The 25788-nt window shown below is 42.5% G+C and overlaps 1 protein-coding gene across 5 annotated transcripts in view; it reads right to left on the bottom strand.

The window, feature by feature from the left end:
- The window catches only part of APP (amyloid beta precursor protein), a 232257-nt gene that overhangs the window by 58523 nt on the left and 147946 nt on the right, over positions 1 to 25788 (bottom strand). For 4 of the 5 annotated variants that reach the window (XM_085074621.1, XM_085074611.1, XM_085074641.1 and 1 more), the window contains 3 exons: positions 24039 to 24172; positions 7066 to 7140; positions 5761 to 5919 (listed from right to left, as the gene is read on the bottom strand). In XM_085074621.1, coding sequence (XP_084930747.1) covers positions 5761 to 5919; positions 7066 to 7140; positions 24039 to 24172 — 368 coding nt within the window. The remainder of the gene's footprint in view (positions 1 to 5760; positions 5920 to 7065; positions 7141 to 24038; positions 24173 to 25788) is intronic. The other variant, XM_085074630.1, reaches the window with a different exon arrangement.

Genomic DNA, 25788 nt, shown 5'->3' with positions numbered 1-25788 from the left:
CAAGTCTTACGTCTGCTATTTTCTGTGTCTAAAAAATAATAATTTATGTAATATTAGACCCAATTGGCTATTAATTAAGAACTTGCGAACGAGACCAGGTCTTGGGGTGCTGACCACCCCAATAAGAACTACTGTCTGCCTAGGCAAAAAGCAAAGATTTATCTAAGCTCTTTTCTCCATTTGCAACATATGGCTACGGAGTACTCCAAAACTCTGGACTAGCTGGCAAGAAGCTTAAATCCACAGTCTCATGGCACACACTCACTATTAGGCAAACACAGCAAAAAGGACATACCTAATAAGATGTGAACCTACCAACTATTTTAAGCACATACTGTAACACTGTTTCCTCCCATCAAACTCATTCCAAAGCTCCCCTTGCTCAGCAGATTCAAACACCTGTTTTTTATCTACAACTGAGCACAGATTGATCATAGCACTTTTTACAAGCTATTGTGACAGTCCAACAGATGTGCTCGTGTCTTCGGGTATTTTATAGTTTTTGGTTTAAAATCCTGTTTTATGCTGGAGAATGTTGTCGACGTACTATTTTATATAGCTTTCCTGAGTACACGGGGACTTGAATGCATTCAACACATTTGGTACAAAATAGACAGGTTCACAATGTATACGGGCTACATAGACTACAGAGGGTGACGTGCCATTAAAAACTAATGTTCTACCTGAACCTGTAGAGAATATGCCTTGTCTCTTATTTGGAAGACGGTTCTTTCTGTCATCTCATATATGAGATCTAAAATGCCCAAAATCCAGTTTCTAGCAAGTTACATATAAACACACAGAGACAAACATGAATATTTAACCATGCAGATGCCCCCCACCATGATTGCTATACCAATCCTAGTCTGTTATTTCAGATTTTAAGGGAGTGAAGAAACAGCACAGTTTCATTGAGCTTGGAAAGTGGAAACAAATATAGTTTGCATGGCTAAAATCTATTCTCACGGAAAAAAGGATCTCTTCTTGTCGAAATCCAAAAATCTTACTACAGAGAAACCACACAAAAACCATATTAAAGCACTTCTGTGTACTGAAAATACGACTTGCTGGCTCTGTGCCATGGAACTTCCATGGGAAGCTCTGAGCTGGCTTGTCATTTTGATAAAAATTTACTCTAAATCAGGGAGGAAACTTTCACAATGCTGTATTGTGCGATTTAATCTTGCCTTTAGAGAAAAATCAATCATCAGTCCCTTCAATTACGGTTCTTGCAATGCACAATTGCTTCTTTTCATTCATTATTCTGAATACCTTGTGTAACACATTCAGTACATATTTCCCTTGCTACGTTATTAACTTGCAATTCATGTTTCACCAAGGAGAAGTAGCTCAATTTAGAAACATTCAAGAAAAGTTGTACAGCATGAATGCAACACTTATACTCATGGGCAAGACATAAATCCCCATCCAGATACCTGCCTGCGGAGCTGAAGATGACTTCTCATAATTTCTGCTAATTTGTAACAAGACATGTTATTGCACATATCAAAATCATATGGCTATAATGGTGCCCCAAAACTTAGATTTGCCTCCCTTCTCAAGAACTCCTCCGGGGACCAAATAAAAAGAAAATTATTTGATTCAATCTCATTATTTGTTTTTCAGTATTTCAACTTACTTAACTTTTACAAATTAAGACAAAGTTTGTTTCTGCTCACCTTTTTAAAACTCTAAATTCTGGATATTAACAAACCTGCCAGGGTTTAAAGCAAGCCATTCTGAATTTATTCACATAAAAGCTTCCGAAGGCAGTGGAAAATGGAATCAGGTGACCACATTTCTTTAAATCTCACTTTTTTAAAAAACAGAGCTGAAATCCATGCTATTTCACAAAAAACATACAAAATTAAGTGTGAAGAATTCCATAGCAGGAAGTTTATGAGTTTGGAGGAGTAGAGCTAAAGGGTGGAGTATAAGAGCTGGACTGTTGTTTCCTGCTGCACAGGAGGATTTTTATCACCAATTTAATTTATCACCAATACAAGAGTAACACTTTTGCCTGCATCCAACTGTATATTTCCACAGCAACCTCCTTGGACTCAGTAAATGCTTTGAGCTTCCCAAACACTGAGGCACTGAGGCCCTTCTGCAGATTCCTCTTCGTTGTCCAAAGAGCCAAACCTGACTAGATTCAACCTGTACTGTGCTCTCTCTGTGAACAGACACTACTCCCAAGCATAAAAAGTACCAAATTCTGAAGTAAAAAAAACACATGGGAAAAGACAGATTAATGTACATGCTAGGGTTGATCTCAGTGATCCTGCTCTTCTCAGCAAGAATTTACATTTCAGTAAAATAGTGCTGAATTAGAAGAGAAGGATTTAAAACTGATTTTAATGATTATATGCTCACTTTAATCTATGCTCAAGGTAAAGAGGTTAATTAATTACTTTACAAAGTTTTCCTGTGTGTTTCCCTCCTCTGAAACCCTTTATTTCATCAATTTTCTTTTCTGCTTGTCTTTGTCCCCCACCACCAGCTTCCCACAGAGAATGTGCCTCTCTTACCAACAAAGATCAAAAAGAGAGACATAAATCCACAAAAATTTGACATACACAATAAAGAGGGAATACAAGCAAATTACAGAATCAAGCTGCACACAGAGAAGGATGACTTTGAATTCCCCTATTTATCATGCAAAATGAAGGGGAAAATTTCCAAAATTTTTTGTTTTAAAAGCTAGAGGCACATTGCTTCCAGCTGCCACTAATCCTCCTTTCCTGTAGTAAGCCCATCAAGCAGGATGAAACAATGCAGTATTTTGACACTGGATACTGAACAGCTGCACCCCATTTGCAAAGGCAACAAAGTACAGCAGTACAGCTAAGCTGTATCAGGAATCAAGAATGAGCATAAAATTTTGAGGGTTTGGGCAGTGTGCATGGTAGTGCTTCTGAGAACAGGACAAGAATACAAATATTTGATTTTGCTTAAATTTATTTTCTTGTAGACCTTGAAACAATGCGATTTCATCTCTGTGTGCTCCCTGTCTCCCTTGCTGCCCTGAGTGGTACTCAGAGGCACACCTCTGACACTGGCACTGGGCAATCATTCATGTAACACTTGAAAAAAACCCCTACAGTTACAGTTTTTAATCTGGCACAGAGGGTATTCACAAAGGATTCTCAGACTTTCTTAACCCTCCTAACTGTGTGCATCGCTTCAATAAAAAAAGTCTAATTTATTTTTTTAATTTAAATCCAAATTCTTCCTCACAACTTTAGCGAGACTCCATCACTTAAAATATTCAGAATCTATTTTTGTAGTAATCATACTTATAGCAAGCCATGTGACTTGAAGTAGGCTGTGAAGGGGGCTCTTAAAAATAATCTGAGAACTCCAGAAGCCCCCACTTCCACACCTTTTGTAATATTATTTAACAAGTTATCCGTAAGGTTATGAATTACTTTCCCAAAGATAACACAACAGCATCAAATGCGCTTTTAGTTTACTAGGGAACCGCAAGAGCAGGTAGATGCAACTAGAGTATCAGAGTTCAATTTTGTTTTCTCTTTTGTTTTCTCTGTTTTCTCTTTGGCCAGGCAGCCAAAGTTTGCATCCATAGTGTATTCAGATTTCTGGCTCCATATTCTGCAAAGCAGTGAATGGACTGGACTAACCCATTAGGTCATTCAGCTATCATCAATCACTCCTCAGGTTTCACCCTCTGTCTCAATACAACCAGACAAATCCTCCTGCTGAATTCAAGATCATTGTTTTCAAGCATTTTGGCACACACCTGACCAGCAGTTCAGCACCTCAACTGTTACCAGCTACAGAGCACACAACCAAAAAATGCTGAGGAAAGGACAGGACCATAAATACAAGACTGACCAAGGAGTTGTTTAAAGACATTATTTTTTAAAATGTTCACCCCTGTTATTTTGAGATGAGTCCCTGCCTGGTAGCACCTTTAGGTGATGCTAACTCAATGCTTGCTGCCTGCTCCTTTCAAAATTATAAGCTTTTGTAGGACATATATAGGATATATATTCAATATAGGATGCACTTCAGTCTTTTTAAATAGTACCTTCAAAATTTACTTTTACTGGACTCATGTCACATTTCAGACCTGCTGCTCTCCCCATGATAGAGGAAATGCATCAGTATTTTAACTGTCATGGGAGCTGACTACAAGCAAAACAAGAACAAAATGCAAGTTTTTCTGGTCCCAGAGTCCCTGTTAACATTTTTGCCCCTTAGAGCTCTGCAGCTGAAGTTCACTTTGTGTCCTCTGCATTCCACACTTTGACAGCTGTAGAGGCCATTCTACTGTTGTGTGTGGTCCCCATCACACCTTTCCACAACTGCACATACCTGCAGAATCAAGCTGCCAGCCTGACACACACACACAGAGCTTGAAATCAAATCATTTTACTGGGGTACTTTTCAGACAGGATTACATTTGTACAAGGCTCAACTTCAATGCAGGAAAGCTTGGCTCCAAAGCCGAACGTGAAACCCTACCTTTGGTGAACTACCTAAATCCACACCGTAAGACACCAAACATGACCTGCTGCCAGTCCATGCACTCACCTCACCTCAGATTGGAGCCACAGACTCCAGTTTCCTAAAAGGAGTAGCATCCCAATTTATAACTTGCTAATCTGTCTCCTAATGAGTTCAAGCCTTTCACTACCCTCACGATGGTCAGAGGTTATAACATGCAACTCACACTCAGGCCAAATAACATCCTCTATGCATTTTACACAGACTAGCTTCATTTTTCATGATTTACTGTATTGCAAAATACATGATAACTCTTCACACAACTACCCTGAAGTCACACCATGACACTTTTCCCTAAGTGAAAGGTTTTAACTTTTACTTGGCATACACTGTAAAAGCAAGAGAGTTTTATACCAAAAAGAGGGTGCAGAAAGAAGTTCAATAACGATGATAAAGAACTAGGATGATCACTTTTCCATCGTCAGAAAACATGCAGGTTTCTCCTCAGAAGGAAATTTACTGAAAATATGTAATTTAATCATGTTAGCCATATTGGTGTAATTCCCTGTGAGGTCAAATTCACTAAAAGACTGAGCAGTGAAATAATGTTTTTTCCATCTAGGAACTGTCCAAGAGGCCAGTTCTTGGAGCAGTAAAATACTTTACTGCTTTTCCCCAGTCTTTCTGCAAATTCTCTTCCTCTGCAGGTCACTGATCAGATACTGTGTAATTGAAAACAAGTATCAGAAATACAGAGTCATTAAATTCCATTCAATCTGCATTCTGAATGTACATGTTTACACCCACCAATAGCCATCACATCCAAAGCAGACAACTTTGAATTGCTAGTGTGCTAACACCATGCCATCCAATAATCCTCACAAGATCATTCACCAGACACTTCAACAGTTCAACAAACAAAATGAAAAATCACAACCATCCTATCTTTAAGCTCCACGTTGTCATGATGAAGTATCATAGTGTGCATCACTTGGAGGGACACTTCATCCTCATCCTGCAGGATCTGTGAACAGCTACAATTTTTGACAACTAAATCCTTCCACGTGATTTGCTTAAGTATCTTTATGTATGTATCTATCCATCTACTGATATATACATGGGGAGCTTGTGTCTGCATTTATGCACACTGGCTGACTTCTGTCATAGCTCTTGCACAGTGAGCACACTCCCTGCTGCAAAGCTGGACTGTATCTGGACACACCTACTTTTTCCCCAGGACAATTACAATGATTTAGGCACAGCTGGCAGAGCTTGTGGCATCACACTCACCCTGGGTGGGACAGTCTGCAGGGCTGTGATGTAGTTCTCCAGGGCAATGCGACGGCGGTCATTCAGCATGGCTTCCACTCGTGCCATGTGAGTCTCCACCAGCTGCTGTCTTTCATTTGCTGCTTCTTGTTCCAGTGATTCCACTTTCTCCTGGAAATGCTGAGAAAAAACATCCATCACAACAGAAACAGAGAATACATCAGTGCAGACTAGCATATGTGATCACCTCTGTCGGCAAGCCATCAAAATCTTTCTCCATATTCATCAAGTTTGGCCCCCAGAAACTCTGCACTGCACAGACCTTTTACTGATTTCAGTGGGAATTGCAGTGCCCTGTATTCAGGAACACACAGCCATGTTTTATTAATCTAATAAATATATTCCTGACATGTTCAGCACAACCACCAGTGTGCTGAACAACTACCTTTGTTTGCCCTGAGACAGAGGTTCAGAATCACAGAATTGTGCCTGGGGGAGGGTGAAGTTTGGCAAGTGTACACCCCTGCTATTGAGAGACACCAACACGACTTCACGAACAAATCCACATAGCGAGAAAAAGATATCCAGCCTGAATAGAGTCACTGTAATTTCTTGTAAACTGGCCACTAGGAAGAAAAATTGAGCCCAGACCTTACTCCAATAGAGGAAAAGATTGACTGGATAAAATGCACAGAGAGCAAAGCTGTGGGATCTAATGTGCACACCAATCTGGTTCTGAACATTTCCTTTTTATAGTTGTGCATTAGCAGTACTGATTAATACTTGACAATGGGATTCAAGGAGTGTTTGGCTTGTCAGAATTTTGGAATAACAGTATAATTTTGGATAAAATATATATTATTAAGTATTAATAAGCATAGTGTAATTTTGGATAAAATAATTTTTGGCTGAGGGTTTCTTTCAGATAAAACTGATGGTGACTCCTTCCTTAAATCACATTTTCTACCTCTGCTTGGAGCTCAGGTCCTGCAGCTTGTATTAGTCTATCATGGCCTAAATTTTGATAGGAGCCTGTGGGAACCGAGTTTTCAGTTCTCACTGAATGTAAATCGAAATTCAAGTGGAATTCTACCTCTCCATGCAGTCAGGAGCAATGTCCTGTACTGCTGTTCCAGGGATTGGCTACAAAGTACAGAGACACTCAGCAGCCACTAACAGCTGTAAACGAAAACAGCAAGAGAAGAAAAGAGCAGAGAATAACATTAAATCTCCATAAAGTAGGTTATAAAATTACATCACACCCAGCACCCCTTTCATCTTAACTGGGGCCTGAGCTGGTAAGCTTGCAGTTGCATTTTCCTTTACCTGGATAACAGCTTTCTTGTCAGCCTTTGGCAAATTCTTTGCTTGGCGTTCTGCCTCTTCCCACTCTCTCATGACCTAATGAACAAAACAAGGAGTGTGACTTTCCTATTTTCCTCTCTTGTCCCAGGGCTTAGCAGTAGCCAAGCACTGCAGCTCCAAAAGTAGTATTTTTACATTGCTCTCCTCCTTTTATCTCCATAAAAAAAGGCAGCTACAACATTTAACAAAGGTAGGATCCTGTTATTAAATTAAACAAAGACAGTACTTATGTGTCTGAACACTGTGCCAAGCTCTCACAACTCTGCTCTGAAGAACACAGCTGTTAGCCAGCCCTCAAGCAAGGGAAATGGAGATCTCTATGGATGAACACACCAACCCTTTTTCATCTCAGAGAGAAAGAAAATTCAGTACAATTCCACCTATTGTACATCCTTGGACAAAATGAGTGAATTTCAACTCATTCCAAGCGTCACTTTTTTTTCACAACACAAAACCTTTTAATTTATTCAGGCTGCATCACTGGCTTGAGTAGGGCAGATAAAAAATTAAATATAATTTGTGCTAGTCCAGCTATTTGTCCAGAAACAGGGGTTGCAGCACCACTCCAAGAACTGAATATATATCTCAACTACAACACAGAAAAATAACATAGGAGATCTTTCAGTGTAATTTCTTTCAGCAATGTGAGAAGCCCCCTCCCCGTGTAACACAAAGCAGTATTTCAATAGTCAGGGAATGGGTTACTCTTAATTTATCCATTCGATCTGAAACCTGCCTGTGGTCTTACTTAAGGCCTTCACTCATTTCACACCTAGACAGCAACCTCTTCAGATAACACATTTTACACAGGAACAACTGTTCCCACTGAACACAGTACTCACAAACAGGTGACTTGTTTATGTACAGGATTAGCACAATAAGAAACCTATAAGCAATTACTCACAATGTGCATTTCCTTTCCTTCCTTTCTCAAGAAAACACGTGCTTTCAAACCATTTAATAGACATAGTTAAAGATAATTAAAAAAAAAATCTCTGAGTCCACATGGACAACGGAAATTTTACCATGATCTGCCGAGACACGGAGGCTTGACAATCCAATATGGATTTACTACAAGCTTCAGTTTATTGATTTACAGTTTACAGTTTTATAATGTAGTTAACTAGATCATGCATATTCTGTAATCGTACAATATTATTGGTTATATACTTCCACGCCCTAAGTTTGGCTACTTGCCTTAACATGTATCTATGTTTATCTATAATGCCTGATTTCAGCATTCTTGCTACCAATTAACGCATTCTAGACGGCCCCCACGACTTCTATGTTGCAGAAAGTCATGGTGACCTTAGATCGCTGATTGGACGAAGGTATCTAATTAATAGTTGGCTGAATATGGCTATTGTTAAGAAGCGGCTTGTTAAGAAGCAATCTATCTACATCTGCGTGTCCCTTCTCTAGAAGCCAGCTTTCCACAATGATCAATACCAAAGAAAAAAAGGAGAAATAGGACCTGCTGCGTCTTGTGTTTGCAAATTGGGCCTCCAGCACTCAGCTCCTATCTCAGGCTTCCCATTTTCACACACACGACACCAGACATTGCTAATCAGGCTTTTTGATGGACAGACTGGAAAGTGCTGGTGGTGCCTGAGAGTACCTGGTTGAGCCTGTGCCTTTAAAAAAAAAATGAAACACACAAACCTAGGCTCAAAGAAGACTTTTACAGTCTTGTAAAAGACTGTAAAAAGGCCTTGAAATGTAATACCTCTCAGATCCATACTGGGTTGTAGGATTACCCAGCATGCTGACACCTGCACTCCAAAACAACTCAATTGTCCCGGGTTAATGATAAGACTCTCTCCTCCGAGAGCGAAGGGCCCCGACACCCCCTCCCCCACCCACAACAGAACCTCTCAGATGAAAGTGAAGAAAAAAACTATTTATTTAACAAAACCACGCAGAGTGCCCTACAAGGCACAGGGGAAGGGGAAAAACAAGGTGAAAGGCAGTTATTCAACCTGAATAAAAAGTCCTTTTCTCAGACGCAGTCCCTCTCCTCCTCGCCCCCCACCCGGGGCCGGGTGGAGCTCCCTGGAGAGCTCTGCTGTCCTCTGGCCCTCCTGGGTCTCCGGGTGGCAAAGCAGATCGAAGAGAAGGGGTCCAAACGAGGAAAAGAGAAGAAGAATGGAAAAAACGGGAACAGAGCTCACTCCGACCCCCGTCCAGCACGCAGTCTCTGCCGAGCGACCAATCCTCCCCCGGAGCGAGGCTTGGGGAAAATGTTTTCAAAAAAACCCGCGTTTCTCTCTGCGGCTGGGTGCAGTTAAAGAGACAGGACCACACATTTTTTTTTCTTTCTTGGGCATATAAGCCAACGATAGGGGATAAAGGATTATCATATCATCAATCCAAGACATTCTACCCCTTATTCCATAGCGTTGGCTTAAGGCCCACCTTAACATCTTCCAACTTCAAACACACACATATATATATACACATATATACATATATACATATATACATATATACACATAACTATGTACAAATAATGTCACGAACGGTGAACGGTGGTATGTTGCCATCTCAACCTTACATGTGGCCTTCACCCAAAATTAAATTTCCCTGAGGGACACATTGTGTTTTTCCATTTTCTTGCATTATCTACCAAGTACACCCTGGTTCCTGAGCAAAGACAACCCCACGGATGGGTTTGTCTTTATGTGAGGCAGAATCAATCCAGACAGTTTTCCCTAACAAGCCTCTGGCATGTACTGCTGGGACCTTATTTCTATCCACTGTATGTAGAAGCTCAGATTGGGCAGGACCTGCTCGGTTGATGGAGCTTCGGGTATTGACTAACCAGGTGGCCTCTGCTAAATGTCGCTCTTAATTCTTATAAGTTCCCCCACCCAATGCCTTTAGGGTGGTTTTTAACAATCCATTATACCGTTCCACTTTGCCAGCGGCTGGTGCATGATAGGGAATGTGGTACACCCACTCAATGCCATGGTCTCTAGCTCAGTTGTTTATGAGGCTATTTTTAAAATGAGTTCCGTTATCTGACTCAATTCTCTCAGGGGTACCATGCCTCCACAGGACTTGGTTCTCAAGGCCCAGGATGGTGTTACGAGCAGTGGCATGAGGCACAGGGTAGGTTTCCAGCCACCCAGTGGTGGCTTCTACCATTGTGAGCACATAGCGCTTGCCATGGCGGGTTTGAGGCAGTGTGATGTAATCAATCTGCCAGGCCTCTCCAAACTTATATTTTGACCACCTTCTACCATACCACAGGGGTTTCACCCGCTTGGCTTGCTTGATGGCAGCACATGTTTCACAGTCATGGATAACTTGAGAGATGCAGTCCATGGTTAGATCTACTCCTCGGTCTCGTGCCCACTTATAGGTGGCATCTCTGCCCTGATGGCCTGAGGCATCATGGGCCCATCGAGTTAGGAATAAATCTCCTTTATGCTGCCAATCTAAGTCTACCTGGGACACCTTTATCTTTGCAGCCTGATCTACCTGTTCGTTGTTTCGGTGTTTCTCATTAGCTCGACTCTTGGGGACATGGGCGTCTACATGGCGGACCTTAACAGGTAGTCTCTCTGCCCGACTAGCGATGTCTTTCCACTCTTCAGCTGCCCAAATTGGTTTTCCCCTACGCTGCCAACCAGCTTTCTTTCACTTTTCTAGCCAACTCCACAGAGCATTGGCTACCATCTATGAATCAGTATAAAGGTAGAGCTTTGGCCATTTCTTTCTTTCAGCAATGTCTAGGGCTAACTGAACGGCTTTGAGCTCAGCGAATTGGCTCGATCCCCCCTCTTCTTCCCTAGCTTCTGCAACCCGTCGTGTGGGGCTCCACACAGCTGCTTTCCATTTTCTTTTTGTCCCTACAAGACGACAGGAACCATCAGTGAAAAGAGCGTAGCGTGTTTCATCTGCTGGCAGTTGGTTGTATGGTGGGGCTTCCTCTGCACGGGTCACCTGTTCCAGCTCCTCTTCCTCAGTCAGACTAAAATTTTCACCTTCAGGCCAATTTGTAATTATTTCCAAAATCCCAGGGCGATTTAGATTTCCCATACGGGCACGCTGTGTGATAAGGGCAATCCATTTGCTCTATGTGCCATTGGTGGCATGATGAGTAGAGGGAACCTCTGCTTTAAACATCCACCCCAGCACCGGTAGTCGAGGTGCCAGGAGGAGTTGTGCTTCTGTGCCAATTACCTCTGAGGCAGCTTGGACTCCTTCATATGCTGCTAGGATTTCTTTCTCTGTTGGGGTGTAGTTGGCTTCAGACCCTCTGTAACTTCGGCCCCAAAATCCCAGTGGTCGACCTCGGGTCTCACCAGGCACCTTCTGCCAAAGGCTCCAGGACAGGCCATGGCTCCCAGCTGCAGAGTAAAGCACATTCTTTACTTCTGGCCCTGTCCTGACTGGGCCAAGGGCTACTGCATGAGCAATCTCCTGCTTGATCTGGGTGAAGGCTTGCTGCTGTTCAGGGCCCCAATGGAAATTGTTCTTTTTGCGGGTTATGAGGTAGAGAGGACTCACGATCTGGCTGTACTCAGGGATGTGCATTCTCTAAAAGCTTATGGCACCTAGGAAAGCTTGCGTCTCCTTCTTGTTGGTTGGGGGGGACATTGTGATGATTTTATTGATAACCTCAGTAGGAATCTGACGCCGTCCATCTTGCCACTTCACTCCTAGGAACTGGATCTCTTTGGCAGGCCCTTTGACTTTGTTCTTTTTTATAGCGAAACCGGCTTCCAGGAGAATCTGGATTACTTCCTTTCCTTTCTCAAATACTTCTTCTGCTGTGTCTCCCCACACAATGATGTCATCAATGTATTGCAAATGTTCTGGAGCCCCACCCTTTTCTAGTGCAGCCTGGATCAGTCCATGGCAGATGGTGGGACTGTGTTTCCACCCCTGGGGCAATCGGTTCTAGGTGTACTGCACGCCCCTCCAGGTGAAAGCAAACTGAGGTCTGCACTCTGCTGCCAGAGGAATGGAGAAAAATGCATTTGCAATGTCAATAGTAGCATACCACTTTGCTGCCTTGGACTCTAGCTCATACTGGAGCTCCAGCATGTCTGGCACAGCAGCACTCAGAGGTGGAGTCACCTCATTCAAGGCACGATAGTCCACAGTCAATCTCCATTCTCCTTCAGATTTTCGCACAGGCCAGATGGGGCTGTTAAAGGATGAATGGGTCCTGCTGACCACCCCTTGGCTCTCCAGCTCACGGATTAGTTTGTGAATGGGAATCACGGCATCACGAGGTGTCCGGTACTGTCGGCGGTGCACAATCGAGGTTGCAATTGGTACTTGTTGCTCTTCCCCTTTCAGGAGTCCTACTGCAGATGGGTTCTCTGACAGTCCAGGCAAGGTGTTCAATTGTTTTATGCCCTCTGTCTCCACAGCAGCTATCCCAAATGCCCACTTGAGTCCCTTTGGGTCTTTGAAATATCCATTTCGGAGGAAGTCTATACCCAAAATACATGGAGCCTCTGGGCCAGTCACAATGGAATGTTCTTTCCACTCTCTTCCAGTCAGGCTCACCTCAGCTTTCACGAGGGTCAAGTCTTGTGATCCTCCTGTAACGCCGGAAATAGAAATAGGTTCTGTCTCCACATGTCTCGATGGGATTATCGTGCATTGTGCACCAGTGTCAACTAAAGCCTCGTATTCTGGTGGCTCTGATGTGCCAGGCCACCGAATCCACACTGTCCAAAAAATTCGGTTTTCCCTGGCCTCTACCTGGCTAGAGGCAGGGCCCCTCTAACCATGGTGGGTATTTGTGTTAGAGGTTCCTTCAACGGAATCAGACATATTGAGTAGAGCTACTTCCCTTCTGGTGGAGTTCCTTCTCTGAGTCTTGCCCTCTTTCAATTCACGCACTCGTCGTGCCAGGACAGCAGTGGGTTGTCCATCCCACCTGTTCATGTTTTCTCCACTGTCACACAGGAAATACTACAACTCATGTCGAGGGATATATCCAGTTCTCATAGCTGAGGAGTGTCTGCGTGGGGTAGCAGAACCTCTGGTCTGTACTGCTGAGATTTGGAGAAGGCTGTCTTTAATCTCTTTACTGAGTTTCTCATGATTCTTCTCTATCTTATTTTCTAGTTTCTGCAGATTTGTTTCCACAGCTGAGATTCTTGCATTCATTGGGCTATGCACAACATCTGCATACGCTCGGAGTTTCCTTGTCATATCACGCACAGTCTCATGCCCGTCATCTTGCTTCATAATGGCTAAAGCAGAAGCATACCCTGATGGCCCAAGCTTTAGGAGTTTCCGCCACATCACAGGTGTACATTCTATCCTATCTGGGTCTATAATCGGATCTGGGTTTGCTATGTCTTCTGGGAAGATAATTTCTACCACTGCCATTTCTCTCAAGCGTTGAATCTCTTGTTCTATGGTTCTCCACTGGGTTTGTTGCGAATAGAGATCGTCGGGATGTAGGTATCTGTCCCTCGCAGCTCTGATAGCTTGTCTCCAGAGGCTGCTGCAGTCAGGCTCATCTCGTATAGTTTGGTTGATATCTGGGTCACGTGACACAGTCCCTAAATGCCTTGCCTCAGTAGCATCTAGAAGTGTAACATCGCCTGCAGCATCCCAAAGACGGACTAACCAACTAATCACAGATTCATCATCTCGTTGGACATAATCTTTTCTTAGGCTGTGAAGGTCTCTCACATTCATGGATTCAACAATGACCTCTGACTCAGTTGCTGGCCTTGAGGGTCCCTCCCCACTGTCATCTGGGCGATCAGTCTTAAATTGGGCTTTCCTGCTCCTTGTAATAGGAGCAACTGCCATTGGCTTAGGCTCCCTTACTTCCTGTTCTATAATATCTGACAGTGTACGATAAGCATATGCCAGGGCCCAACATATTGCACTGCAGTTGTCTCTGCACTTCTCTTTCAGATACTTCCCCACCTCAGCTGGTCTCGGGATTTGTCCAGGGGGAAATTCCCAGTCTATTGGATCAGAGAATTTCTTTAAAGTTTTACCTATGTTCTCTCATACTCCACACCATTCAAATTTCTTCACATCTGGATTAGGTGCCTGCTCCTGCTCAGCCCCTCTGGACTTCTCAGCCCTCATTCTGGTAACACTGAACATCATATACACGGAAACTCCTAGGTAAAGCACCTGTACTACCAAGTTAATGGTCTCTTTAACATCCAGGGGAAACTGAATATTCTCAAAAGCTGATATACCAGATTTAAAGGGAAAGAGATGGGTGAGGAGCCAGGAAGCTTCACCCTCTACTTCTCTAACAGGTTGGGTAATATTACTAACAAAACTCCAAAACAGGTTACTAAAACTAGAGGAGGAAACTAATAGAGCATGTACATCTTTAACTGTTTCTCATACCTTCTTACAGATCGTCAGTATCACACACATTACTATAACAAGCCGGAGTCGTGTCCCTGATTGGTGGAAATTATACATTAGGGACAGGATTGCCCCTACCTGTTGGTAGGGAAACAAACCTATGTGCCAAACAGACAGTATTACATCAAACAACCTCCCATCAAACAGCATAGTGACTACTGATGGCTGTAATTCAATACCAAGCGATTAAAACTAGAATGCAATTATTAGGGTTTTTTCTTCACTTTCTCTAACCCCACAAAAGGTGTAGAACAAGTAATCGAGGCCCCACGTTGGGCGCCAAATATGTCCCGGGTTAATGATAAGACTCTCTCCTCCGAGAGCGAAGGGCCCCGACACCCCCTCCCCCACCCACAACAGAACCTCTCAGATGAAAGTGAAGAAAAACTATTTATTTAACAAAACCACGCAGGGTGCCCTACAAGGCACAGGGGAAGGGGAAAAAACAAGGTGAAAGGCAGTTATTCAACCTGAATAAAAAGTCCTTTTCTCCGACGCAGTCCCTCTCCTCCTCGCCCCCCCGGGGCCGGGTGGAGCTCCCTGGAGAGCTCTGCTGTCCTCTGGCCCTCCTGGGTCTCCGGGTGGCAAAGCAGATCGAAGAGAAGGGGTCCAAACGAGGAAAAAAAGAAGAAGAATGGAAAAAACGGGAACAGAGCTCACTCCGACCCCCCGTCCAGCACGCAGTCTCTGCCGGGCGACGAATCCTCCCCCGGAGCGAGGCTTGGGGAAAATGTTTTCAAAAAAACCCGCGTTTCTCTCTGCGGCTGGGTGCAGTTAAAGAGACAGGACCACACATTTTTTTTTCTTTCTTGGGCATATAAGCCAACGATAGGGGATAAAGGATTATCATATCATCAATCCAAGACATCAATGTATGGAATTTTGTTGTCAAGTTTTCATCTTTCTTTCCACCCCGAAACCTAGAGTGTATCTCAAGACAGCAGTATATCAGTCATAGTAAAATAGATCAACTAACTGTCAGCGAAATTATTTATCTGTAAGAGATTCTGGTCTTAGTAACAGCCCAAAAGAAGGGAGGCTTATCCTTTGGGAAGCTAATGGGGTGCTGAAAACTTTCAAGTGGAAATTGTTTTGCCTGCTTTTGGGTTTCAGCAGGCACATGGTTAAGCAGCAGTTACAAGCAAAGTCCTGAAATTCAATACTTAGAAATCACAGTCTTTATTTCACCCCACGCTTTTACTGGGAATTTTAAGCTGAAATCTAAGTCCCAAGAACTGTACTCCAACCTACGTAACTGGCAGCCTAAAACTGCCTCGTCAGTTTACATTATCTTCTCATGAGACAATGCCCATGGATGTGTAAATTGAAGCCAAGCTTTAAGGCAGCAGGAAAACAAAACTTTACAAGGAGACATGAAAAGTCATTTGCCAGGGTTTGTAGCAAGGAGCTGAGGACAGAGAACATGATGGATGGGCAGTGCACTGAAGTTACAGGTCACCCCCCACCTGCTACTATCACAATACTTTGGCACAAGAGATTTCACTGATTCTCTGACAAAACAGGACTAGGTGACACAAACTGACACCACAATTTAGAGCACAGTGATGTGTTCTGGGAAAACTTATTAATGCTCAGAGTGCTACTGTGTATTCAGTGCACATTAAGCATTCCGCTCTTAATTGTGCTTAGGCCATATGACAGTGGGGGGCTGAGAAAACTTAATTCATGTACATAGGCAGCACCTTTCTAGAGATCTGACGTGCCACTGGTGTCAGGATGTATCAGAGACTGAAATGTTATGGTTTATGGCTCAAACATTTTTATGAAAGACTTTTGCCTATTATAGCAAAACTACATAACAAAAGCTGCACAGAAGACCACTGAAGCCCACCCTGAATGGGCCTCCTGACTGAAACCCTGAATTGTGAGTTAAACCACCTAAGGGTTTAAGGAAAGTGACATTACTGTTCAAAGCATCTTGAAGAGCATCCATGGCAGAGCCCAGCCCAGCACCTTCAAGATGGAGGCTATAGCCCCAGACTTATGTGCCGCCAGGCTTGTACAGACCCCTTGCCACAAGGGGAGAAGAGGAGGATTTTGCGTGTGTGGCGAAAAAGCCTCTGGTCAGCAGCACTGAACTGTGCAAACTAACCCAACTGCAGGGACCCCCACCCCAGGAAAATCACATCTATGGGACATTCACATGGGGTGCAGTTAAGGGGTGTCATGGCCCATCAAAGGCCCCCCACCAAAAGGGTCCCTAGACCCTGCAGCACAGCATTGCACATGATGCTATATGATGCAACAGAATCTTGCAAGGAACTGTGTCAAACTGGTCCCCCCCAGGGAAGTACCTGGATCTTCCCACCAGTCCAAATGTATATTAATCCATTGGATTCTATACTTTTTGGCGGGGGACCCTCACCACCAAGACCAGATGGAAAGGAACAATGAGACATCATCAGCACCCACGGAAGGATGATATGCTTCTACTTAATCTTTCTCTGTCACTCTCCCTGCCACCGCCCCCTGCCCTTTTCTTTTTCTATTTCATTCTTTCTTTTCCTTTCTTTTTCTCTTTCTTTCTCTTTGCCTCTTTTACTATTAAATAAAATACATAAAATTTTTGGTATCAACATCAAACCTCCTTTGGTTTTTATCTCATTTTGGGGAATATTCGAACTTTCAGGGCTCTTTCTGATTTATTCACTGCGAGTTAGTTCTCTTTGCTGTTCTGTGATTAGAGCAGATTGTAACAGGATGTGAACTAGAAGAAGGCCCAGAAATTATGGCAGTAACCCAATCATAAACAACAATGATGTGCTCAAGCTTGAACATTGGCCTAGATTAGCAACTTTATGATTTTCTTCTCTCTTCTCACTTTTTGTCTTAAAACCACATCTCTGACATCTAATCTAATTTTTTGACTCTGAAAGAGCAGTTACAGATTTTCAGAACAATAGTTCCCTTGCCATTGTTATCTCCCAAACCAACCCTCTGTTAATCCACATGACAAAAACAAGAACTGTGGGTAATGTGATAAGGGGACCTTTGCCTAGACCACGTCTGCCTCTGTCCATTTTATTTCTTTCAACTTTTTAAGGCTTGGAAGGCAGGATGATAAACTGACAGCCTACACAGCTAGTTGGGAGGGATGTAAATTAGGGGCCTCAGAGTTCAGCTCTGGTGCCACAAACCAGAAAGGTTTTAAAAAGAAACAGAGTAACATGCCTGTTTGTAGAAACAATATTCCTGTAAAGACTGCTGTGACCTGATTTTTGTAACTGAGAAGACTTCAGTGGTTGAGAGCATCTGTGAGTGTGTGTGTGCTAACCAACTGAAGATACGGCTGAAGATACATGGGCCACACTACCACCTACAGGGAGCTCCTGCTCCCATCAAAGGTCATCACTTCAGGGAATTGTGAGAGAAATATGCCATAGTGCTATGGAGGAACCCAAAGAGCAAGGACAAGAAAAAATTCCCCAGATACAAATGTGCAGAAAAAGGCTGAACTTGGCATCTGCACTTATAAACCTATTCTTCCCTGCTGACAGCATAAACCTATGAAAAACATACAGATTTATGGCTCTTCAAGGGGTGGAGGCTTTGTATAGGGAAAATGACAGCGTGTGAGCATGTAGAGGGAAAATGATTGAGATTTAAGCAGCATGCCATTTCAAAGTCAAATTTCTTCAAAACTCAGGACTTAGTGGCTGCCATATACCTTTTGATATTGGGCTGTAGGGGGCAGCAAGAGGGAAAGAGGCAGTATGAAAAATGTAATTCATTATTAAGAGATGCTAAATACAAAAATTTCATTATGTATTGAAAGGCAGAAGAATTCACTCCCATTTTTTACACTGGCAGACTTGTAAGCGAAGAATTTAAGGCAGATATTTGGGATAGCACAATCAGACCAGCAGAGGTACTTGCTGAAGGCTGGCTTAGTGAGAAGGTCAGAGTTGTGCCAAAAAGGTCCCTATCTTTCTCAAGGGCTTTTGTTGCACACTTAAGTCTTGACCCTTTTTCTGGTAATAACATTATTAAACCTCTCCAAAGAAGCCTGACTACAACTGAGAGGGTGTCTTGGTTTGCAAGACAGGTGTCTGTTAAGAGAGGTGGAACCCTCCCTTAGAATAGAGAATGTGATCCCACTTCCCTCCGAATTATTTTCACTTTGGAATCAAGGGCTTTCAGGCAAAGATATGGGAAAAGGAATAATAGTTCTTTACTAGTATCTATAATGAAGTAAACAAGCAACAACAAGAATTGCAACAACAAACAAAAACCAGAAAGCCAGTGACAGATGTCCCTGGGCTGCCAAGCACTTTCCCATTTGGTGCAGTCATGGTCACAACCAGCAGGGGCGCTGTTGAGCTCCCAGCCAGGCAGGGCAGGTGCGGTGACTCCTGAGCAGCTGCAGGTGGCGCTGTGGCACGAGGTCACGTTGGTCTCACATGGCTGGTAATGGTGGGTGGGCCAGGCGGCAGGGGCAGTGCGCAGCAGAGAGCTTGGAGCGGGAGCTGGAGTGGCAGGGGCTGTCTCTCCCAGGCTAGCCAGCAAGGTGGCAGGAAGTCCGCAGGTTCAGCAGACGCCACAGTGTGTTCCGGCGAGCGGGGTGGAGGCAGTGACACCTGGACTCCTCTGCACTTGTTGCAAAAGCACAGCCGGGAAGGCACATGCTCTCGGCGGGGACAAAAAAAGGGTTGGATCCTGTGCCTTTTCCCAAGCAAGAGCTCACCGAGCCAGGAGGAGAAGGCAGAGCACAGTTGGACGTCCCGCGGTCACAGCCAGAAGCAAAAGCAGCAGCTTTCCTCCCGGTGTCCCACAAGCAAGTGCTGGTCCCAAGGGCCAGAGTGCCTCCTCCCTTCACCACACCCAAGCCACAGTCTTTGTCTCTTACAAAAGAATTAATGGCTCTGAGCACCTGGTCATTGGTTTCCTAGTAACAGGGATGGAAAAGATTTCAACACCCCCCCCCCACCAACCTTCAACACAGGGTAATACTATTAATCGGATTGTTTTAAGGAAGGAAACAGGCTTCCCAAAGAGATGGTGGAATCTAGGGAATATATGAACCAGTATTATTTAACATCTTTGTTGGGGACATGGACAGTAGGACTGAGAGCAATTTCAGCTAGGTGACATCAAGCTCAGTGATGTGATCGATACTCTAGAAGGAAGGGATGTCATTCCGAGGGACCTGGACAGGCTCAAGAAGCAGGCCTGGGAAAACCTCAGGTTCAAGTTCAACAGCACCATGTGTGCGCTCCTGCACCTGGGTTGGGGCAATCCCCCCACATCAACACAGGCTGGGTAATGAGTAGACTAAGAGTAGCCCTGGGAAAAGGACGTGAGTGTCCCGGTGGATGAAAACCCAAATATGAGTTGGCCATGTGTGCTCAGAGCCCAGGAAGTCCATTGTATCCTGCATCCCAAGCACCATGGACAGCAGGTTCAGGAAGGGATTCCTCAGTCCCTCTGCTCCACTCTTGTGTGACCCCACCTGCAGTGCTGCATCCAGCTCTGGGGCCCAGCACAAGAAGCACATCAACCAGCTTGAATGGGTCTAGAGGACCTTCAAGATGATCAAGGATTGGAGCACCTCCTTGGTGAGGCCAGGTTGAGATATTTGGGGTTGTTCAGTCTGGAGAAGACTTCAAGGAGACCTTATAGCAGTCCTCCATTGCCTAAAAAGGGAGCCTTCAACGAGGCAGGAGAGGGACTTTTCACAAGAGTGTATAGCGATAAGGAGGAATGGCTCTAAACTGAAAGGGAGTAGGTTTAGATCAAAAATTAGAAAGACATTCTTTACTGTGAGGGTGGTGAGGCCCTGGCATAGGTTGCCCACAGAAGTTGTGGATGCCTCATTCCTAAAAATGTTCAAGGCCAGGGTGGACAGCATTTTGAGCAATCTGATGTAGTGCAAAGTGCCCCTGCCCATGGCAAGGGAATAGAACTAAATTATCTTTAAGGTCCCTTCCAACCCAAATGATTCTGTGATTCTATAGTTTCACTCAGACTAAAAATCAGCTGAAGAGCTCTCTAGGATGTTGGAACAAGTGGCACGCAAGGAGACATAATAAAATCTTGAACTTAACACCAGACCTGTTTAGGCTGGTTGAGAACGGCAGTATTTTCAGATGTTTGCTTTGGAAACAAACTTTCAAGAAACAAAATTATTCTAGGACACAAGGTACCATTAAGTTCCTATCATAAGTATTCTACATGCTACAAATTCAAAAAATATAGTAAACAGCCAGAGGAAGAGCAAATTTAAGACACAAGGATGTCACAAAATGTCTGAGGAGATAAATGTATAAATATACTGCTTCCTCGAGTAAGGTTCAATATCTGCTTCATCAGGCTATTTAGCAGCAACTAATTAAGTAAGGGAGCTGTACAGGCATTAACAAACTTGAAAAGAGAAAAAGGGGAATTATACCAAAACAAGAAACAAGAACCTCGGCACCTTGCAGCCAGTTAGCATAACCTGTCTCTGTTGGAGAACATCAAACATTTAACAATTATGCATGCATCTCTGAATGACTGTTGCTGTTTGCATGGGAACGCAGTTTTCCTGCTATCAGGGTCACATCAATAGTTCTTAGGAAAAGCTTATTTTTTGTTAATGTAAGTCTCCTTACAGTACTTCCCAGGGAAGTTTATAAGCCTTGTTGCTCCAGGTGTGGATGCAGAAAAACTTTCATGATCTGTAGTCTAAAGTGGTGGACACTTTAGAGCTCAAGGGATTAAAAGAGTCTAAACCAGAGGTGCATCAGGTCATCACAGAAACAGACTTCCCTAGTATAAGTCTTCTATGAGCTGTGAACTATGATGTGACATAACCACTGACAGAAGGTTGGTCTCTGCTCGTGTGCACATCTTTATACAAGAGAAAAAGAAACACGAGTTGTCAGAATTTCATGGTAAACAAAGGGAAATCTCAGAAAGAGGATATGCAGAGTATTTACATTTTTCATGATGATATGTTTTAAAATATTTCACTTTGATATCATTTTTTAGTGATAAACTTCCTTACTCCTTAGATGATTACATTTTGCATGTCAACTAGAATGCATCTGATATTTTTATTAAACAGCTGTTGCAAAATAAGGTGTGCACCAAACCCAAGACTATTTTAAAACTAGCATTTTCATTAAATGAAATAAATATCTGTGTTTTGTGAACAAACCAATCTATTTCAGATTATGACATTTATCAAGATTAAAGAATTACTTGATCATTTTCTCTCTTTTTAATAGAAGAAAAATGGGCATTTCTGCTGCTTTATAAGCCTCCATTTTTCAGCTTTGAAAGAACTGGACTTTAAATTTAAAAAAAAAGTTTGGTGCAGGTGGAAGATTTGGCTAGCGACTCTCACTTATTACCTTTTCTTTTTAATGAGAAAAGCATTGACAGCAAAGGCTGAGGTAATTTATTCAGCACTGTTTTTAACGTAACAAGTAAGAGTTCCAGATTAATTCTCAGTTATGTATATATTTTAAGTTTCCATTAAGAACATACGTGATTTTAAGAAAATGTAAAAAGCAATTTGAAAATAAATTGCCAGAAAAGGAAACCAATGGTATTGGACATAGATGTTCATGTGAGAAAGCACAGAATGGTGAACTAGGTGGCTTTTCTACTTGCCCATAGCATCTACTATCTTTTAAACACTTGACAAGTTAACATGGAGAGGCTAGTTCAATACTGTACAAATCATAACTTAAGTTTCTAAAAATTACCTTGCCCTTCTACGACTAAACTCTGATCTTCAAAGTGCTGCAGGGGGTCTGCATACTTCAAGATATATGTCCTTTAAGATATGATTTTATAAGCAGCTTAGGCAATTTAATGATTAATATTTTTTTAAATGTACCTATCATGCTGCTGTTTCCCAGGGCCGATTTAGGTTGCTGTACTGCCCAGAGCTGGTTATTTGACTTGTTTTTGGAGGACTGACAGGGAGCTGACCTGCCTCACCCCCTGTGTGCTCATTATCATAGACAGGAAGGATGGCTAGGAACGTGTGAATGAGGGCACCAGTTCCAAATTCAGTCAAAACCTTGAACCACAGCCTTCAGTTGGGAGCGTCCTCCAAATGCTCATGTTAAAACAGAAAATACACAGTTCACCCAAATACTGCCCTTAATTACTCAGCTTAATGCTAACATACCTGGATTTTGGAGACAAACCTGGAACTGCAGCAAGAATCTGAAGACTATGCCATGGAAATCTGCACTGACTATCCTTTCCTTTCAGGAGACCCACCTCAACACCATTTTTTACAAAAAGGTTATTTCAAGGGGAAGGAATGACAGGGTGGTGACTCTATTATGCACCAACCCTCTGCATGCCTAGCCAGGGCAGGATCTCTCCTCTTCTAGGCAGGCTGTGTGCCTTTTTTATACTCCAGATTCCCTGCCCATTAAATTTGTTTTATCTTGTCTATTTAAAGAGGAGACCACTTATTTGTGCTTCAACACTTCCCAGGCAGATGAGGAGCACCTATCTTCCTATCTATAATGTGTCATATTCTCAGTATGTGGCTTGCACCAGTCAGATGAGTGCTTCAGGTGAGATGCCCTGCCCAATTTATTAGGTAAGTGCCAAGCACAGCTATGGTACCAATAGACAGGGACTTACAGTAAGAACTTAATTTCATTTTCATTCACAAAAATTTTCAGTTTTGGAGCAACTTTTTAGCACAGAGCTAAAGGTTAATGTATCAGTAACAGACAGACATACAGAAATCCCCTCAGGGGAACAAAGTCATAATGAAAAAATACAGTAAATTAGCTGCACAGATATAAGAAGTGCATCTGAATTATGCTACATTCATTTTTTGTGGTTGTTTCATTCTCAAGAAATATGCATCACAGGCTTTCCTTCAAACCTTTTCTATTTTTCCTCTGTTGTTATTAAAGTAGAACTGTGACCATTATTTATTGGTATTGCTGTTATAAGCCCTATTTCTAAGAGAATGGGTAACTCATCTCTTTACAGGATTAAAATTAGTGTACAGTTTCAGGCTACACAAATCTGTTTGGTTGAAGGGAAAGAAAAGGGTTGATTCAGTTTGTATTTTCAGTTCAAAAGCACCAATTTTTCCTCTTTTCTTTGACTTTAGATGCATTTCATGTTACATTGAGGCTCAAGACCATTAGATGAACATATGTGATCTTACATTACCCCAGGCCACTCACAGAAAATGAAGCTCAACACAAACCATCTCCCTCAGCTGCCCCAAGAGAAGGATGACTAATCTGGTGGCCAAGTTCTTTACTTAGAAACATGAGTAATCTCACAAAACATACATTCTTCCACAAAAATGACAGATTTTTTTTGCAGATTTTTTTTTTTAAGCCTGCGCTAGTAACTGTAGCAACTTATGACTGCAGTGGCGACCCAACCACAAATGTGTGTCAGTCAGCTGAATTCTTAGATGAGAGTCAGAAAGGCAGTAAATGGCGTGTTTACAGCACTGCAAATTGGCAGGGCACGTAGATGAAGTCTTGGGAAAGAAGATGAAGGATCACTTACCACTTGACAGACAAACTCCTACATTTAGGAATAAAAAAATCTTCCCTTACCTGAGACATTCTTTCACGATGCTTAGCTTCAAGCCTCTCCTTGGCTTTCTGGAAATGGGCATGTTCATTCTCATCTCCAGGTGTCTCTAAATATTTGTCAACAGCATCAGGAGTACTAGCAGCTGTGGTAGGAACTGAGGCAAAATTTGGAGGTAGAGAGAGGGAGGGGAGGGAGAAGAAAAGCAGAATTTCTACTTTAGTATGGGAAAAATTTAGTTGGACTAAGAAAGAAGCATTTGTTCTAATTTCCATTGGAACACAGCCATCTATTTAGCCTCAGAGGAAGACACAGAAACAGGGTTTAGATGAATGTGTTACACACAGCAAATACATATAAATACATATAAATATATCAGGATTTTTCCCTCTCCCTCACCCCATTTTATAAACCAGAAGAAGCTCTGAAGAGTGAACAAAACAATGCTCTTGAACAGGTTAGAAACTGCTGCTAAAGGAAAAATTCCAAGTACAAAAAAAAAAGCCTGGCAATGAATAAAGTCCAGAAGCCAGCAAAAAGCCCTTTGCAAATTTATATATGCTTTGTACATAAGTTTGTTTCTAAAAGATAAATTGTAACATATAAGTGTGAATGAAAATCCATTTTAAAGCACTTATGGACTCCAAAGTACGTAATGAAACACCTCCAATCCTTCCCTTAGAGACAGTTTGGCTTCACAGATAGTTATTTTATTTGTAACAACTTTGATTAACAAAACCCCTCACAAAGGCTGGAAATAATCAGTGAATTTGCACTAATTGCCAGCCATTCCTGTTGGATACCTAGGAGATAGCTGTGACACTGGCAGTGGAAAGATTTGTATTTGGGGTAATTCAAGCAAAGTGAGCAATAGTTCCCTCACTATGCAGTGATACCCGATCCCTACTTTGCACAGACCGATTCTGTTTTTGTTTAATATGTTAGTATTTAAGTAGTTGGTATGGCATCAAACAATAGGCAGCATGAAAGAATTTAGTGAAATCTCTCAGAGACTCCTTGGAAAGAAAAAAATACCACCGAACAAAACATACCATACTCCTATTATTCCTCATCCATTACTTTAATTAAAGGTGATACTTGCCACCTAAACTAGGTTTAAGTTGAATTTTCTCATACAAAAAGCCTCCTGTGTAAGAACTTCAAGATACATTTCCTACCTCTGCACAGCTAGAACTTGGCAGTCAGGCCTTCCATGAATGTAACTTCCCTTTCACCAACCCTGACAAATACAATTTTGCCTTGCTGATATCCATTCAGCATTCATCCATTAACGGCTCAGATCATGCCTCTCCGAGTTCCTTGATGCACTTCATGACTGGGAGGAGGTCCCCAAAGCAAAACTTCCTCAAGCATCTTTGAAATACTCTGTGGCAAGGTCATTCTCTTTCAGCTTCTCATAAGTTTAAATATTTATGAGAGGAAAAAAACATTACATTCTTCGCATCTTGCACCAAATGGAACAAACACAAGTCAGAAGTATTTTCCTGAACATGACTTCTGCCAAGGTTGTAAACAAGAGTTATCAAGTTCCACAAAGTAAAAAGAACCAAAACAAAATATGCTGTGGTTAGACCCAGCAAAACAAGTTACAGCAAACACTGCTCACAACAATACCTTATATTAATAAAATTCTAAGTGTTTGAAATTAGTAGTAGTCTAGCTCTTGGATATGAAAATATTTGCATTATTTCCTTTTTGAATCCTAAACTTCACCCACTTACTTATTAAAATGTCCAGTACAACATGTGTGGT

The sequence above is a fragment of the Lichenostomus cassidix genome, chromosome 1 (assembly GCF_008360975.1).
Source record: "Lichenostomus cassidix isolate B80296 chromosome 1, HeHo_3.0, whole genome shotgun sequence".
NCBI lineage: Eukaryota > Metazoa > Chordata > Aves > Passeriformes > Meliphagidae > Lichenostomus > Lichenostomus cassidix.
The sequence above is the reverse complement of the archived record's forward strand: the minus strand, read 5'-3'. Positions and strand labels throughout refer to the sequence as shown.